The sequence below is a fragment of the Sinocyclocheilus anshuiensis genome, unplaced genomic scaffold, assembly GCF_001515605.1.
Source record: "Sinocyclocheilus anshuiensis isolate Anshui unplaced genomic scaffold, SAMN03320099.WGS_v1.1 scaffold964, whole genome shotgun sequence".
In the NCBI taxonomy this organism is placed as follows: domain Eukaryota; kingdom Metazoa; phylum Chordata; class Actinopteri; order Cypriniformes; family Cyprinidae; genus Sinocyclocheilus; species Sinocyclocheilus anshuiensis.
The window spans coordinates 606805-625360 of NW_015552666.1; the positions used below are offsets into that span (position 1 = coordinate 606805).

Consider the following 18556-nt stretch of genomic DNA (forward strand, 5'->3'; position numbering starts at 1 on the left):
ACAACATGTGATATAACTTCAAGAGGAAACATTGTAAAATTTACTTCAAAACTGAGAGTATGCTTTCTGATTATAGTGACAAAGTCAACAGCAGTGACAACCCATTTTACTTTCTTAATATGATGTAATTCAAAGTGAAACAGGATGTTCAAAGAGAAAAAAAGTATGCTGGGACTTGATTTTATCCACTGCCAATTGATTGGATTGTAAAAAGTGGTCTGTCTATGACAGGTACGCAATGTACATTTGGTCAAAATGTACAAATTTTAAGTTTAAGCATAAGCATAAAACATAAGCATAAAAATCTTCCATAGTATTATGACTACAAACATTCTCTGAAAACAAATCTTAACAGCTGACAAAAAAAAAAAACAATCAAAGATAGGGATTTAAAAAAAAATTGCAGTGTAACATATGTAGCAAAAAATGGCTCTTGATAAGAAAAGACTACTTACTAAATGTATTTTGGAGGTTAAGCAAGTTATTATGTTTTGATGAAAGATTATGTAGACAAACTTTTTTTCTTTGAAATACTGTGAACAGATGAGTTGATCACAATAACACCATGAATGTGTATTAAGAAACTAAAGAGGGTTTTTTCAAATTTGATTTCATGTTGACTTTAACCAAGTTGTAGACACTTTGTATTGACTTTGCTAACAGTCATCTTGGTCTGGCCATGGTGTATTTGCTACTTTTAAGACAATTAACTTTGAAACATGAGAAAAATGTAGTCCGGGTCTTATTTTTTGATTTTGAGCTCACCAATGATGAAGAGAATGTTGATATTTAGTTGATATTTTTAATTGATTATTTTTCATTTTAAAATTACAGTGTCTGGCACTATTACAGTATGTTGTGTGCAAAGCTCATCCATTACACTCTTAAAAATAAAGGTGCTTCACGATGCCATAGAAGAACCTTTTTGTCTAAGTGGTTCCATAAAGAACCTTTAACATCTGAAGAACCTTTCTGTTTCACAAAAGGTTCTTTGTGGCGAAAGAAGGTTCTTCAGATTACAAAAAGGTAAGAAAGAGATGGGTCTTTAAAGAACCTTTGACTAAATGGTTCTTTGGGGAACCAAAAATGGTTCTTCTATGGCATCGCTTGAAGAACCTTTTGAAGCACCTTTATTTTTAAGAGTGTAGGCTAAAAAGAAAACTACCTTTAAGGATTACCCAGAATTATCTTGTTGCATTTTACTAGATCACCATTCTCCCCCTGCATCATGTGTATGTGTGTGCATAACTGGGAAAAGGGTGTATGCATTTCATGGCATGGAAACTGTATGTTTTAACCTCTATGTCTACTAAGTATGTACACAGTGTTTATACTGGAGGAACTTTGAGACTATTGTGAAATTATAAATGATAATTATATGATAATGATATAACCAGTCTTTCTATGTTTAATTCCGCAAACATCCTGTAGGATTGGTTTGTGGACTAAACATTTAAAAGTGTCCTGATCCATCTGTAATCTGAAAACATCCAGTTTCTTTGTGTGTGTGTGTGTGTGTACCTGGTATTTATCACGTTATGGGGACACACACACACACACACACACAACCAGATGCATACACATTTCCTTGGTAATGAGGGGAGATAGATGGCTGGGCATCCTTTGAAGGACAATAGTAAAAAGGTCAAAGAGATTGGCTAGACAGCAACACCAACACTTTCTACATTTGTGATAACTCTGACAGAAACATGGTTAGGAAAGAGAACATTTAACTGTTTTGTCAATCTACACTGACACTGCAGGTCTCTACAGCTTGAATTTCTTGTGTAGGTAAGGCCTCACAATCAGACTTTAAGATGTCATTTGAGAAAACATTGAAGGGTGAAAGATTCTCACAAACACATCCTCCAAATAGACATAAATAAAAACATATCATTACTTTTTTACAATGCACAACTTTAAGACAGACAGACAGACAGGATAGATAGATAGATAGATAGATAGATAGATAGATGGATGGATTTATTAACATGCTTATTAATCTGTTTTATCAGACAGTACGCATGATGATGCAGCAATTGTTTATAATCAGTTCTCATACGATTAGGAAAAGTCACGAGATATCATCTTGATACTTAAGCATGTTAAACATGTTTATTAAACGGACAGAACATGAGATACTACTTCATGCTAAATGTTTCTAAGTGAGTCTGCCGAACGACCAGCACTGAGCAAACGCAGCTCTGGCAACACTTTACTTTAGACAACACCACCACCTATTGTATACTTTTAGGTATTGCTATTTCTACTGCAAACTAAAGACTTGAATTTGACAAGTTCAAGAGGCTCAAGTGCATCTACTTTAACAATACCGTGAGTTATACATTCACTGGATGATGAAGGACACATTTGGTTCCTGTTAATTATCACTAACCATTCAAAATTACTTACTATTTGCTTGCGTCTAGTGAATATTATTGATAGTTGAAAAATCAATTTTGCAATTTGAGGGAAATATGAGACTACTTTAAAACAAGGGCTATCAAGTTTACTAAAATATGGGGACTACAACAATTTATTGTGGAAAGTTCAATGTGATTTCGCTCTTTGAGGAGGGGGATGGGATGCCCAGAAGACACTGGCCACCTTTGTCCGCCATTTTGGCTCAAGGTTTTCCAAAGCTGCAATGGAAGCACAAGCCTAGAATTTGAACCGGAATGGAGGTTGTTTCCTATCCATCGACTATTACTTTCGACTTTTCTAGCAAAAACAAATGAACGCCAGGGGGCGGTGGGTGGCAAAACTTTCGAGCAGACAAAGATGGCGGTACGGAAGAAAGACGGCGGCCCGAATGTAAAATATTTCGAAGCGCCTGATACCGTCTCGCAGTTCGACAATGTCCGGGTTTGGCTGGGCAAGAATTATAAAAAGGTACCATTCGTTTATTTGTAACCAGCACTGACCGTTCGTGATATATTTGTGCAGGAAAGGGCAGACTCGAGGCGGGTAGGCAGAAAGGAGAGGGGAGGGCAGGAAAGGAGATGGAGAGAAATCCAGCTGTTTAAAATCCACAGTCTGACGCGTCTTAGACAATAGAAGATGCTGGATGCGCGTCTTGAGAAAAGTCTTAAGACGTACCCAAGAATTTGCTTTATCTAAAATATCCCACATCTCTGGATAGTCATTTGACCTTATCTAATAGGTTTTTATGAATGGCCTTTCTCTTTTATACAAGGAAAGGCCAGCTCGTGTAACGGGGCTGCGGTACTGGCAGCGCAAGTGCGTGAATCCAGATGTGCAGCCAAATCCGCCTCGCGCGCTGTGTGTGTAAAAAAACAGCAACGTGTTACAGACGATGACAAATTCACAGTCGGATGTGAAGAATGTTTTTTCTCTCTTCAGTTGCAACAATTTACCCGTGGAAATTACTCGATACACTGAAGCAATGTGTGGGAACCGGCTACAGTGTGCAACAAAGTGTACTTTCTCGCTAATGAAACACCTCAATTAACATATACATGAAAATGTAAAGGTATTTCATATATGAGGTAAAGAAAGATATTCCTTGCATAGTAAACGTCTTTTAATGTAGTTCAAAGCAAACCTAATTTTAATAAATGCATGTATTTACCTTTATGGAATCACCATTACAAAAATAATATGAAATTAAGTTTTAAAATATGAATATGGAAACATTAAATTAAATTATACGTAAAAATACTAAACTAAATTATATATCCACATAAAAACCACAGGACTGATGCTATATAATTCAGACTCTGCTCAGAGCAGCCTTAATTGTGTTTTATTTATTTTTTTGTCATTTAAAAATACTCATTTTAACTTTTAAAATGTCAAGTCATGTAGATGTTCCATAGATGGATGGAGGAAAGCTGACAGACCACTCTTAAATATAATTAAGCAAAAGCAAGCATGTCCCTATTAGTGGTCAAGGAAAAGTTTTGGATCATTTGCTTGGTGAAACCTTAGCGAAAATGCATTCAATTTAGCATTTTTTTAATTTAATGCATTCCTTTCGTAAATTATATTATCAACATTAAATTTGAGAGAAAGGTTGAATTAACAATAACATGAATTTAAACATCACTGTATATGTAATACAATTTAATGATTGCAATGGTCACAAAATATACAAAAAATTGCAGAAATTAAATTAGCACTTAATTTTATGCAGTATTATTGTTATTGGCTAATGCAGATAACATCAGAATGACCAAAGGGGAAGTCGTGGCCTAATGGTTAGAGAGTCGGACTCGTAACCTAAAGGTTGTGGGTTCGAGTCTCGTACCGGCAGGGATTGTAGGTGGGGGGAGTGAATGTACATACAGCACACTCTCCCACCTTCAATACCACGACTGAGGTGCCCTTGAGCAAGGCACCGAACCCCCAACTGCTCCCCGGGCGCCGCAGCAAAAAAATGGCTGCCCACTGCTCCGGGTGTGTGTTCACTGTGTGTGTGTGTGTGTGTGTGTGTGTGTGTTCACTGCTGTGTGTGTGCACTTTGGATGGGATAAATGCAGAGCACTAATTCCGAGTATGGGTCACCATACTTGGCCACATGTCACGTCACTTTAAATATTGACTAATTAATCTATATATATATATGTGTGTGTGTTCCTTTTATTATGGTGTCTAGCGTCTAAAACATTCTCTTTTTCTTTCTAGTATATTCAAGCAGAGCCCCCCACCAATAAATCTTTGTCGAGTCTGGTGGTTCAGCTCCTTCAGTTTCAGGAGGAAGTGTTTGGCCGACATGTCAGCAACCCTCCCCTCACTAAACTACCGGTACTCACACAAGCCTTCTTTCGTAATAGTATTGAATTGAATGTATTAAAGTAATCAGCATTGTAGAGTGCTGATGAAGCTCTCCTCTCACCCTTAGATGAAGTGTTTTTTGGATTTCAAATCTGGAGGAGCTCTGTGTCATATTCTGGCTGCTGCCTACAAGTTCAAGAGTGATCAAGGATGGTAATGGTCCTCTCTTCTTTCACTTCTTTTTATTATTTAATTAAATACATAAATGCTATTAATTTGTTTTTAAATAAAACAGAATGAAAGGTAACAATATTTTTATTTTTTGTGTATATATATTTATTAGGGCTGTCAATCAATGAAAAGTTTTAATCTAATTAATTAAACTGTGGCGATTAATTAATCGAATTAATTGCATATTAATTGTACATAAAATTTGGTTTAGAAATCACCCACAAAATATATTTTAAAACCGTTATCGTGTTACATGAGGCAAGCATGAAATAGATATTACAAAAAGTAGCTTTGGAAAGAATTTTTCCAAAATTAAAATATCCCTTTTAATTAGTTTTTTTTTTTTTTTTTTTTTTTATTTTGATATTTTTTTTTTTTACAAAATATATTTTAAAACCGTTATCGTGTTACATGAGGCAAGCATGAAATAGATATTACAAAAAGTAGCTTTGGAAAGAATTTTTCCAAAATTAAAATATCCCTTTTAATTAGTTTTTTTTTTTTTTTGTTAATTTGGATATTCTATTATTATTTTCAGATTTATTTTATTAATATGTAAATATGAAATTATTTTTAATGAAATGATACTCTAAATAAGAAACTAAAACTGCCAGTAGGTGGCAGTAAAAGTCTTAATTAATAAGTCATTGAGTCATTCATTCATTCAATTCCTTCAAATGCCCATTTCATTGAGGAATCTCTTTATGAATGGACCATTGAATCATTGGCTCACCCAATTCATTCAAAACAGATTCATTCAGAAATTGTGTGTTGCTTGGAGACGCACAACAGTTCTGCTGTGGCTTTAATAGATAATATTTTCGTTGGCGAAACTGAGCAAAAACATACAATATTGTGTCTAAAATATAACACAATATTCAATTTTCATTTATTGAACTGCTGTATAAAATCAATATCACATTTGCACTCGTGCTATTTGAGACAAAAACAGCACTTGTATGATACTGCACTCATTGCTTGTGTGGTAGTGCTTTACTATCATATGATATTAAAAAAAAAGGAGGGATAGTGAGTTGTTGCCCTGCATCATGTTCTTCAGCAATCAACTGTATAGGTGTGAATAGGCTATGACTCCAAATTCATAAAAATATCAACAAAAATATTCTAGAATAATTGCAAAAATGTTCTTCCAAAACTTCCATATATTCATCATGTGGACTACTTAATTATCTATTCATTAAATATGTACATTTGCCATTTATTTGAGTGGTCCTAATCAGCTGTTGTATAATTTCACTGACACTTAACCTTATGACACACTTGCCAAGAGAGTCATGATTCGCCTCCCTCATGGTGTGAATTGGTCCTTATGCTCCTGAATAGATTCTGCATGACATTTTTGCTGCATTTGAACTTTCTGCTAGTGAATCAATCCTGTGACATTAAAGTACTTATTAGTGAAGAGCTCCTTCAATGATTGCAGATCAAAAATCTAATTAATACTCATTTGTTGTTCACTTTTGTATCCATCAGGAGGAGGTTTGACTTCCAGAATCCTTCGAGAATGGACCGCAACGTTGAAATGTTCATGACTATAGAAAAGTCTTTGGTACAGGTGTGTATCAAGCACACAGTTTCACACACACATGCAGTTATACAGTCAGATGAACATCACTTGCATTCATGATAGGGTTAGTATTTATTAGTATGTACATCTGTGAGATGAAATATTGTATAATGATGTGTTTTTCCCTTTGTAGAATAACTGCTTGACCCGACCTGTGATTTACCTGAGTTCAGAGATAGAGCCCAAGCTACTGGGAAAACTGAAGGACATAATCAAACGACACCAGGTACTTGCCAAAACCATTAGATAAGGTCATCTAGTTATGGCTGGATAATTTATTTTTAAAAAGGAGTTATTTTTGTTTATTTATATAATATTCAGTATGTATTTCAATAGCTGTGTATGTGCCCTAAAATAGCTTAAAAAGTTACTAAATAAAACTACTACTGACTAGTAGTAGTTGGCTGAATAAAAAAGACTTACAAGTGTTATTTACAATGTTGCTTAATTTTAAGTTGGCATCAGAATCATTGCTTTTTTTAAATTGAAATAATAATATTTATTAAATATTTTAAATATCACACAGTTTTATGTGTAATACCGTTTGTGTGTTTGTAGGGATCTGTGACTGAAGATAAGCTGTCCAGCTCTCATGTAGTGGTGCCTATTCCTACTAGTCTGGAGGACGGTACGTTCTGCTGTGTATTTCATAGTGTAAAAATATATTCACATACATGTGTAGGGTACAAGGGGGCTAAACACAATGGTAAAAAAATTGTGCTACCTTTATAAAAAAAAAAAAGAATGGTTTTCAGTATTAATATTGTAATTGGCATGTGTGTGCTTTTCAGAAGAGTGGGTTCGTCCTGTAATGAAGAGAGACAAACAGATGCTGCTACACTGGGGCTACTGGCCTGATAGGTGAGCTCGCACACACACACACACACACACACACACACATAGTTCAGGTGTGTATGTTATTGCAGGATTAATGTGTTGTGTTCATGATGCAGTTATGACACATGGATTTCAGCCAGTGAGATGGAGGCTGCTGTGGAGGATCCGCCCACTGCTGAAAAACCCAGGAAGGTTAGACCCCCCCCCCTTACCTCTCTCCATCTGTCTCCGATCCTTTACCTCTCTTCTTCTTTGTCTCTTTTGTCTTGCACATGCTCTCCCTACCCTTCATAAAATTTTAAGTTTATGTGTTTGTGTTTGTGTAGGTCCATGCCAAGTGGATTCTGGACCTGGATCAGTTTAATGAGTGGATGAATGAGGAAGACTATGAGGTGGGAGAAGGAGGACCGAGGAGGAAGAGAATTTCAGCGAAGACTCTCACAGATGAAGTGAGCACTCCAGATGAAAGGAGGGATAAAAAACCCAGCAGTGCCAAAAAAAGGAAGCGCTCCCCGTCTCCATCTCCTACCCCTCCACCACAGGAGAGCAAGAAGAAAAACACCAAGAAAGGGTATTTCTATTACTGCATTTTAAACTCCTGATTCTCAGGAAACAGTGACATTTGTTTCAGAGAATACATGAAATTATTTTGATTTTAATTTATCTTTTGTTTTCATTTTTAAATGTGAACCTCTCTCTGTGTCTTTGTATGGACCCATGTGTGTGTTTTCAGGCCCACTACTCCCTACACTAAGTCCAAACGAGGACAGAGAGAGGAAGAACAGGAAGATCTGACTAAAGATTTAGATGAACCCTCACCTGTGCCTGCAGTGGAGGAAGCAACACTACCTAAATCAGGTACATTCACACACATCTAACCGTTTTTAACTAACGTGTTAGTCTAGATTGTGTGTAATCTTGATATTTGTGTCTGTAGTGACTAAGAAGGACTCAGATTCTACTCCAGTGAAAGGAGGCACTATGACTGACCTGGGTATGTCTCTACAGTAGTGTCTGTCTCTAACACACCTGCCACACTTCTGTGCTAATTAACAGTTTTTTCCTGTACTATAAAGTATAAGTATATGTGCAAAATGACTCAATTGTTTTTTTTTCCGCTATCACACCTAGATGAGCAAGAGGATGAATCAATGGAGACTGTAGGGAAGGTATAGCAGCAAATGAAACACATTTCACAGTATTTCTGCTCACAAGTTCAGTTTTCATATTTCTGTATGTTTAGTTTTATATACAGTGGATACGGAAAGTATTCAGACCCCCTTCAATTTTTCACTCTCTGTTATATTGCAGCCATTTGCTAAAATGATTTAAGTTAATTTTTTTTCCTCATTAATGTACACACAGCACCCCTTAAGGGGGTCTGAATACTTTCCGTACCCACTGTATATACAGCTGGATTTGAGACCAAATAATAATCATGCTTCTAAAATGCTTATTTTTAAAATTGCATTTTTTTTAATAATGCATTAAAATATATGATTATTAGTATTATTATTAATCACAATAATACAATTTTTATATAAATTATAGTATCATAAAAATTTGGAAGAATATATTAATTTAAAAATAAACAAAAGAATGATCATTTTTTTGTATTTCAGGTTGCGTGAACTCATGATTTGATGACATGATTTGATTGGTGACCCAAAAATAGTACAGCATTTTTAATAATTACATTTATCAAAATCTTAACATTTTGAAAATTTAGACTAATAAAGACTAGATTATCAAAATGTCAGAGGTTTAAATCCCACTATATTTCATGAGCAGTTTTCATGGTTTGTTATGTGTTTGTGTGTTTCTAGGAGGAAGAAGAAGGTTGTCCGAGTGTGAAAGGAGAACCGGTGAAGGGTTCGGACCTTCATGAGGATAATGTCACTGAACAGACCCATCATATCATTATACCTAGCTATGCTGCTTGGTTTGACTATAACAGGTACTGTGACTACACACAACTTTGAAACTCTGAAATCTGATCAAGAATCACCCATTTAAAATAGGAAGCGATTGTTTGACTATGCTGTTTTCTCATTATAGAAAAATCAAGAGTCACAACAGAGTCAGAATGTAACAGTCTGTTTCTGTCTCTTTTAGTGTCCATGCTATAGAGCGCAGAGCACTGCCTGAGTTTTTCAATGGGAAAAACAAGTCAAAGACACCTGAAATGTAAGAATATCTTCTGGTGAACCTTCACACAAAGACTGATTTGAACTTAAATATGTTTTCTGACCTTCATTAATGAGCTTTTTTTTTCACCCTGTTTCTTCACTCTCTGCTGTGTTACAGTTACCTGGCATACCGTAACTTCATGATTGACACGTACAGACTGAACCCACAGGAGTATTTGACCTCTACAGCATGCCGTAGGAACCTGGCTGGAGATGTTTGTGCCATTATGAGGTCTGGGAAAAGAAAGAAAATGCTAAAATGTTAAATGCTAAAATGTTTACATTATATATGCATGGTTCTGTCAGGACCACTGTCGTCAAAGATGATTGACAATTAGCATACAGTTTGGATTGGCGGTATGGTTCTGTTCTGGGCAAGAACTCCCTGCGCATCCATGCAGCCTAGCATGGATGAGAGCAGGGAGAGCAGCGATAATCCCCCCAGGGTAAACAGAACAGAATCAACATAAATGTATGGCAGATATCGTTAAAGTTCAATAATTTTATGTACACATTTTAGAATTAGTCTGATTCAAAGGATAATCAGAAGGCTGATTCCTGACTGACAGAGGAGGAGCTGGGGATGGAGGAGGGTAATTAGCTGATAATACTGAGGGACCTTATATATGAATGCTTAGATAGGTGTCGTATTCCTATAGGTAGATGGGGATCAGCTGAGAGTCAGCTGATGCGAGCTTGACTAATGTGACCTGCCAGAACTAATTCTACGCTTGTTTTCTTTTCAACTTTGACTTCGATGTCATTTTAAGTGTGTAAGTGTATTTGTGTGAACAGGGTCCATGCATTTCTGGAACAGTGGGGCTTGATTAACTATCAGGTGGATTCAGAGAGTCGGCCCACTCCCATGGGGCCTCCACCCACCTCACACTTTCATGTGCTGGCAGATACTCCATCAAGTCTGGTACCACTACAGCCTAAAGCATCCCAGGTAAAATAAAGCAGTCTTTTCCTGCTATAGGTGTGATCCACACAGATTTTCAAACTCAACACCTTTAAAGGGAGCTGAAGGCATAACATATTAACTAGGAAAAAAGTTAAATTTTATTTGATTGACAGCCCTAAAAATAAATTTCTGTGTGAATTTTTGTCTTCACTTGATTGGTTATCTAAGCTGGTTTTTGTTGTTGTTCCCACCAGACTTCATCCTCTCAGCAGATGATCTCATTCCCAGACAAAGTCAAGGACAAACCAGCCGACTTGCAGAACTTTGGGTTGAGGACAGATGTGTACAGTAAGAAGAGTGGCCCAGCTAAAGTAAGAGCGCCCATCACAAATGGGGTAGAGAGAAAATGAGAATGTGTCAGGTTGAAAGGAATTTTGGAATATGAAGTATGAAGATGATTCTGAGCGCTATGAGAAAGATTTAGGACCTTCTTCTGTCATTCCACAGACTAAAAATGCTGCCAGTGCCACTCGGGAATGGACAGACCAGGAGACACTGCTACTGCTGGAGGTACAGTGTAAACATATAAAATGTCCAAGACTCTCTGAGTCCACTAGTCAAAATGCTTGAGTTTTACATTTTTTTTATTTGATACGATTTTTAAACATGATTTACACTACCGTTCAAAAGTTGGGGTCCAGTAAGATTTGTGATATTTTTGAAAGAGGTCTTTTATGCTCACCAAGGCTGCATTCATTTGATTAAAATACAATAAAACCATAATATTGTGAAATATCATTACAATTTAAAATAATGTTTCTATGTTAATATATTTTAAAATGTAATTTAGTCCTGTGATGGCAACGCTGAATTTCAGCAGCCATTACTCCAGTTTTCTGTCACATGATTCTTCAGAAATCATTTTAATAAGCGGATTTGGTGCTCAAGAAACATCTACAAACTTAACAAGTAACAAACAAGTATTATCAAAGTTTTCAACGGCTGTGTTGATTAATATTTTTGGAAACTGTGGTACATTTTTTCAGGATTCTTTGATGAATAGAAAGTTTTGAATTAGAATTCTTAGAATTTTTTTGTAAAAGTCTTAAATGTCACTTTTGATCCTTTTAGTCCTTCAAAAGTAGTAATTTAAAAAAAAGTCTTACTGACCCCAAACTTTTGAACAATAGTGACTTTTTCCACTTAACAATTCCTGTTTGATTTCAGGGTCTAGAGATGTGTAAAGATGACTGGAATAAAGTATCGGAACACGTGGGCAGCCGCACACAGGATGAGTGCATCCTCCACTTCCTGCGTCTACCGATCGAAGACCCCTACCTGGAGGATAGCTCCTCCTCCCTAGGCCCGCTGGCCTATCAGCCAGTTCCGTTCAGTCAGGTGGGGAATCCTGTCATGAGCACTGTGGCGTTTCTAGCCTCTGTGGTCGACCCTCGAGTGGCTTCTGCTGCAGCTAAATCAGCACTTGGTGAGAAGATACAATATTAAAGTTATAGTTCACACATAAATAAAAATCATCATTTAATTAGACTTGAAATGACTGTATCTGAATGATTTCTTTTTGTCTTTTTTTCTGTATGCAACAATAGTGAATAAGAATCGGGGCTGTCAAGCCCCAAAAAGGACTTGTTTTGTATTTTTTTACATGAGCACAATGTTTCTCTTTCTTTTTCTCAGAGGAGTTCTCTCGAATGAAGGAGGAGGTACCAGCTGCGTTGGTGGAGGCTCATGTGCGTCGAGTGGAGGAGGCGGCCAGAGCAAGCAGGAGGCCAGACCCTCTCTACGGCCTGGAGGGCAGCGGCATTGCAGGAACTGGCCTCGAGGATTCTGACAAACCCTGTAAGAGAACAAACATTTTCACTTGTTTTATGCTTTTTGGAGCATAGTGAGAGACAAAAAAACTGTGTATGTTTGTTTTTCAGCTGAGGATGGAAGTGAGGAGAATAAGAGCAGTGATGGTCAATCTAGCCAAGATAAAAGAGAAAATAAGGTAACTGTGCATAAAAACAAAACACGTACAGTGGAGTCCAAAAGTCTGAGAATGCATTGAAAATCTGGGATTAAAAGTCTGATTTAAACCAAGAAGTAAACAGAAAGTTCTAGGATTTTGGAAAATGTAAAACATAATAATGTATAGGCCTACTTATATATACTACCATTGAAAAGATTGGTGTTGGATATTTAAAGGTTTTTGAAAAAGTTCTTACAAAGTCATTTCTTTCATAAAAATACAGTAAAATCGGTAATATTGTGAAATACATTCAAGAAAATTCTATTTTAAAACGTAGTTTACTCAGCAATTTTCAGCAGTCATTACTCCACTCTTCAATGTCACACAATCATTTAGAAATCATTGTAATATGCTCATTTAGTATTCAGGAAACTTTTCATGTTATTATCAATGTTGAAAACAGTTGTGCTGTTAAATATTTTGTGGAGATTTGTGATATTTTCCTAATATTAACACATGTGACATTCCTATGTCTGACATTTTAGGAGAGCAAAGATGGAGCCAGTGAGGAGGAAGAAAAACAAGGAGAGAACGGCAAGAAAGAGGAAGAGAGAGTGAGACAAGGGGAGACAGACAGAGAGACAGAGAAAACAGACTCAGAAATGGGTGCGTTTTACAGCAAGAATAAAAATAGGACTTAAATTTAAATGCAAAGATTTAGAGATGCAGATTCGTAGTGTGATGCAGATATACTAATGCAGTATTTGTGTAAGTGCAGTACAAAAACATCTGCCATTGTGTGTGTTGTTTTCATAAACTGTTATAGTTACAAAATGCATCGATAAAATTTCTTACCTGAACTCTTTGGGATCTCTGCAGCTGATGGCGAGAAGGAGAAAGAACAGAAGGAGGGATCAGAAGAGGGTCAGAGGGATGGAGAGAGTGAGGGGGAGAAGAAAGCAAAGGTGGAGAGAGATGTAGGAGAGGGAAACCTGGCCACCGCCGCTGCTTCAGCACTCGCTGCTGCTGCCGTGAAAGCTAAGGTGTGTGAAAAGGTGACATCACGGTGAGAAAACAAACAGCTTTCCTGCAAACTAAACACTTAACGCTGTATTCTTTGATTTCTTTACATTCAGCACTTGGCAGCAGTAGAGGAAAGGAAGATCAAGTCTCTGGTGGCTCTGCTGGTAGAGACCCAGATGAAGAAACTGGAGATCAAACTCAGACACTTTGAAGAGTTGGAAACCATCATGGACAGAGAGAGAGAGGCAGTAAGGCAACATGGATAATGAAGATATATATATATATATATATATATATTACGTTCGGTGGTTTATCAGGTTCATTCAATTATAGTTTTGTACATCTGTTGCTTAAAAGAACAATTCACAGTCATTTCTTTCAGAACCTGTATGATTTTATTTCTTTCATGCATGTGAAACAAATCATTGACCAGGGTCTCCAAAAGTAATTCAATCAGATTTTTTGCAGTATATTACAAGTTGTCTAAAAACAATATGATATTTTATGAGGAACAGACAGAAATCAAAGTCATTATTCATTGAAAATCTGAATATTTTTAGGAAAACGGTTTCTTTAAATGAAAATGAATCTGCATATATGTATATTGTGTTTCTAGCTAGAGTATCAGAGGCAGCAGCTTCTTGCTGATCGTCAGTCGTTTCATATGGAGCAGTTGAAGTATGCAGAGATGAGAGCCCGACAGCAACACTTCCAGCAGATCCAACACCAGCACCATAGCAACCAGCCTGGCAATCAGTCTGGCAGTACTCTATCTGTACCTCACCAGCCTGTCATTAACACCTCTGCCCCGCCCCCAACACAAAGCCCCGCCTCCGTGAGCGCCACTAATGCCCACAAAGAAGTTCCACCCCCTGCCTCTCACAGTTCTCCCCCCACCAACGCACAGACTGGAGCAGCGCATGGTAATGACAGAAACATACACATGTATGCACGCTACACACAGTAGCTGTCCAGTAGATGTATACATACACCACCATTCAAAAGTTTGAGGTTGATAAGTTTTTTTATGTCTTGCTCATATATTTGATCAAAAATACAGTAAAAATAGCAATATTATTACAGTTTAAAATAATGTTTTTATTTTAATTTATTTTTCAAAATGCAATTTATTCCTGTGAAGGCAAAGCTGAATTTTCAGCAGTCATTACTCCAGTCTTCAGTGTCACATGGTCCTTCAGAAATCACTTTAATATGCTGATTTGGTGCTGATTATCAATGTTGAATACAGTTGGGCTGCTTAATAATTTGTGGAAATTATGATACTTTTTTGGGGATTCTTTGATGAAAATAAAGTTCAAAAGAATAGCATTTATTTCAATTAGAACTTTTCTTTAACAATGTAAATCTCTTTACTGTCATTTTTGATCAATTGATCTTGCTGAATTAATTTTGATTTTTTTTTTTCAAAAATATTACTGACTGAAAATCTTTTGAACGGTAGGCTATTTGCTCTTACAATGATTCGATTTAAATATTTACTGAATGATCATCATGAAATCTGAAATTTGGTCACAGTTCAGTGTGATTCAATGATTTTGGCACGATTCATGATATTTGTACTGCTGAAATAGGTCAAAATTTGTATTTTGGTTTAGAAATGTTTACTAAAATCAGACTCACATTGTGTTTGTTTTTTCACAGTTTTTATCAGTGAATGCACTTATAGTTGCACCTATTTTTATATAATGTATATTTATATTAACTTGTAATGTAATTATTGTATAATTGTCTAATAGATTTTTTTGTTTTTCTGTTTTACTCCAGATTCCAGCACTCCACTTCCAGGGGATTCTCTCTATCCAAATGCCCCTGTGCCTCCAACACAGTAAAAGAAATGGTGAGATTTAAAGGGGATCAGTGATTCCAGTGAAGAAAATGAAGGAGATTAGATAGAAAGCAAAAGAGACAGAGATATAAAGGGAGCGATATCTTCTCTTTTTGTCACTTACATCATTTTTGGGAGAAAATTATATAAATGAATTCTTGCCAGCATCTTGAATATGACATCATTCAAAATAAATAGCTAAAGCTAAACACAGATAACCTTTAAACTGACTGACAAATAAAACAGAAAAAAAGACCTTTGGTTTGGACTTTTGGAAAGGTCTTAAACTGAAACCCCTCTTAACACCCAACAAAAAGCACTCCTTACTCAAACAGCCTGCATCCAAGTACCAGGCACAAGGCTCAATATTCCCTTGTCCGTCCTCCATTTTCAGTAACATCTCTTAACTTTGAGGCGAACTACAGGATCCAAGGTACCTGTGATCTGCACTCCAGAAGCATCTCGATGTACTTTAGGTACTCATATGGAAACAAACATACAAAAGAAAACCAAGAACAGATTGCACTTTGAGAATGTTTCCGATTCTTACTTTTTGGAGGGATGAAGCATAAAGTCAAAATTAGCCCTGACTTAATGTTTTCTTTTAACAACGTTATTTTTATCACTTAATCTTTGTATTTGTTACATAGAAGCACTTGATTTGGAGTAAGTCTGAAGAGAAACTTGACTTTGTTATCGTTAATTTGTATGCGTGTGTGTGAATGTGGGTTTTGCTTTTGGGACAATGTGAAAGCTTCAGTGGTTTGGCCTGTTTTTTTGTGTACAGTTAGATTTTAGCATGATAAAAAAGAGACAACAAATTAGTATTAAATCTGTTTACTTTGTCTCTGACAACATGTACTGTAAACTTGGAAATCATGTCATCAATAATTGATGTTTGCATGTTATTTTTTGGGTATGTGTGCACGTCATTGCCACAAAATATAAGTTACTCTACGTTTCTAACAGGTGAAAGTAGTTGTTTCATTCTCATCTCATTGCAATGCTTGTGAGAATACTTAAATATTGGAGTGTATGATTAATCGACAATGAAACATTTTTGGGAAACGCAGCAAGGAATCATATTGGTTCCTCAACTCAAATAGAGTTGAATCAGTCATTTTAGTGAGATCATATTGCACATTTTAGTATTCAGTGTTCATGCCAGAACTGATGTTTCAGTTCAGATTGTTAACCCTTGTGCGTCAATTTAAAAAAAGTTACACAGAGGTCCTTAGAGGACAAAAATGTCCATGTTAAAAACGGTCATAAAAATAGATATGAATATTTTTTTCCGCTTTCCTTGATATACATGTTTTTACCAGCATCCGTCCTGATCATAACTACCAAAAAATGCAATCATTTTTAGGATTTTAACCCTTTAAATGCTAGTTTGTTTACATAATGCCACTGTTTTTTATGAAAAAAAGTAATTATTTTCCATGTACTAAGCACTAAAACTAAAATCATTTTTCAAATGTTTTCATCACTTTAAATAAAATAAACCTTAACTGAAATGAAATAAAACAAACATTCTCACACACAAGTTACTCTACGTTTCTAACAGGTGAAAGTAGTTGTTTCATTCTCATCTCATTGCAATGCTTGTGAGAATACTTAAATATTGGAGTGTATGATTAATCGACAATGAAACATTTTTGGGAAACGCAGCAAGGAATCATATTGGTTCCTCAACTCAAATAGAGTTGAATCAGTCATTTTAGTGAGATCATATTGCACATTTTAGTATTCAGTGTTCATGCCAGAACTGATGTTTCAGTTCAGATTGTTAACCCTTGTGCGTCAATTTAAAAAAAGTTACACAGAGGTCCTTAGAGGACAAAAATGTCCATGTTAAAAACGGTCATAAAAATAGATATGAATATTTTTTTCCGCTTTCCTTGATATACATGTTTTTACCAGCATCCGTCCTGATCATAACTACCAAAAAATGCAATCATTTTTAGGATTTTAACCCTTTAAATGCTAGTTTGTTTACATAATGCCACTGTTTTTTATGAAAACTATTAATTATTTTAATAGTAATTATTTTCCATGTACTAAGCACTAAAACTAAAATCATTTTTCAAATGTTTTCATCACTTGAAATAAAATAAACCTTAACTGAAATGAAATAAAACAAACATTCTCACACACAGATTTTTCAGTACACACATAAGAACCACACTATAAATATGGAAAATAGTAAAAAAAAAAAATTTTAAACCGTAGTAAAAATGTTGAAGAATGAGAGCCTATTAACAAAGAATACATAATTTTATGCTTAATGGCACTGGGATTAAATATTGCTGTTTTAATGGGTTTCAGTGGGGACATGTTTGTCCTTAAGGTCCTGAGTGTAACAAATTTTTATACCTAGAGTAAAATAAAATCCCAATAAAAAATTTCACACACACAAATTTTTCAGTACACACATAAGAACCACACTATAAATATGGAAAATAGTAAAAAAAAACAATTTTAAACCGTAGTAAAAATGTTGAAGAATGAGAGCCTATTAACAAAGAATCCATAATTTTATGCTTAATGGCACTGGGATTAAATATTGCTGTTTTAATGGGTTTCAGTGGGGACATGTTTGTCCTTAAGGTCCTGAGTGTAACAAATTTTTATACCTAGAGTAAAATAAAATCCCAATAAAAAATACCAATTTTTGACAAAATTTATGCTGTTTACATTAACAGCCAAAATGATCAAAATAACAAAAATGAAAAGGACACACAAGGGTTAAAGAGTGTGTGTGTGTGTGTGTGTGTGTGTGTGTGTGTGTACACACGGGTGTTTCAGTAACAGGCCAAACCCACAGAAAGTATTTATGACATGAAGGAAAAACGTTTTGTTTTACAAATTAGTGGCAACTACCTGATGAGTAGGGACAAGGGATTTTAAAGCTATGTTTGCAGCTGTGGTCTGTGTATCTCATATCTTCATATTGTAACTGTCCTATTTTTGTATTTTGATATGTTTCTTTACACTATTACGAATGACATAATGCTGTTATCATATTATACATGTCTGCAATGTTTCCTTCTCTTTCTGACTTTGGATGTTGTCGTATTATTGACATGTTCATGTGAAAGTGTCAGTCGCTTTATACGATGAAGCTGGACTGTGTGTGTGTGCGTTTGGTGTGCATGCACTCTTTGATTTGCCACACATCTTTTTGTATGTACGTATGTATGTTTTTAATTTTAATCTATATTAATTTGCC

The 18556-nt window shown here is 35.7% G+C and overlaps 1 protein-coding gene across 1 annotated transcript; it reads left to right on the forward strand.

Moving 5' to 3' along the window:
* The first annotated feature begins 2781 nt into the window (after positions 1–2781).
* On the forward strand, positions 2782–16729 carry LOC107667400 (SWI/SNF complex subunit SMARCC2-like). Its single transcript, XM_016459074.1, has 26 exons — positions 2782–2892; positions 4648–4767; positions 4865–4950; positions 6463–6544; positions 6690–6782; positions 7115–7184; positions 7348–7417; positions 7510–7585; positions 7720–7964; positions 8127–8251; positions 8331–8387; positions 8525–8562; positions 9220–9350; positions 9509–9580; positions 9701–9814; positions 10378–10531; positions 10741–10857; positions 10994–11056; positions 11714–11972; positions 12182–12343; positions 12427–12494; positions 13001–13121; positions 13335–13498; positions 13592–13726; positions 14095–14401; positions 15264–16729. Exons 1-26 carry the CDS (start codon positions 2782–2784, stop codon positions 15326–15328), a joined length of 3105 nt encoding a protein of 1034 aa, XP_016314560.1. The 3' UTR covers positions 15329–16729.
* Positions 16730–18556: the final 1827 nt, after the last annotated feature.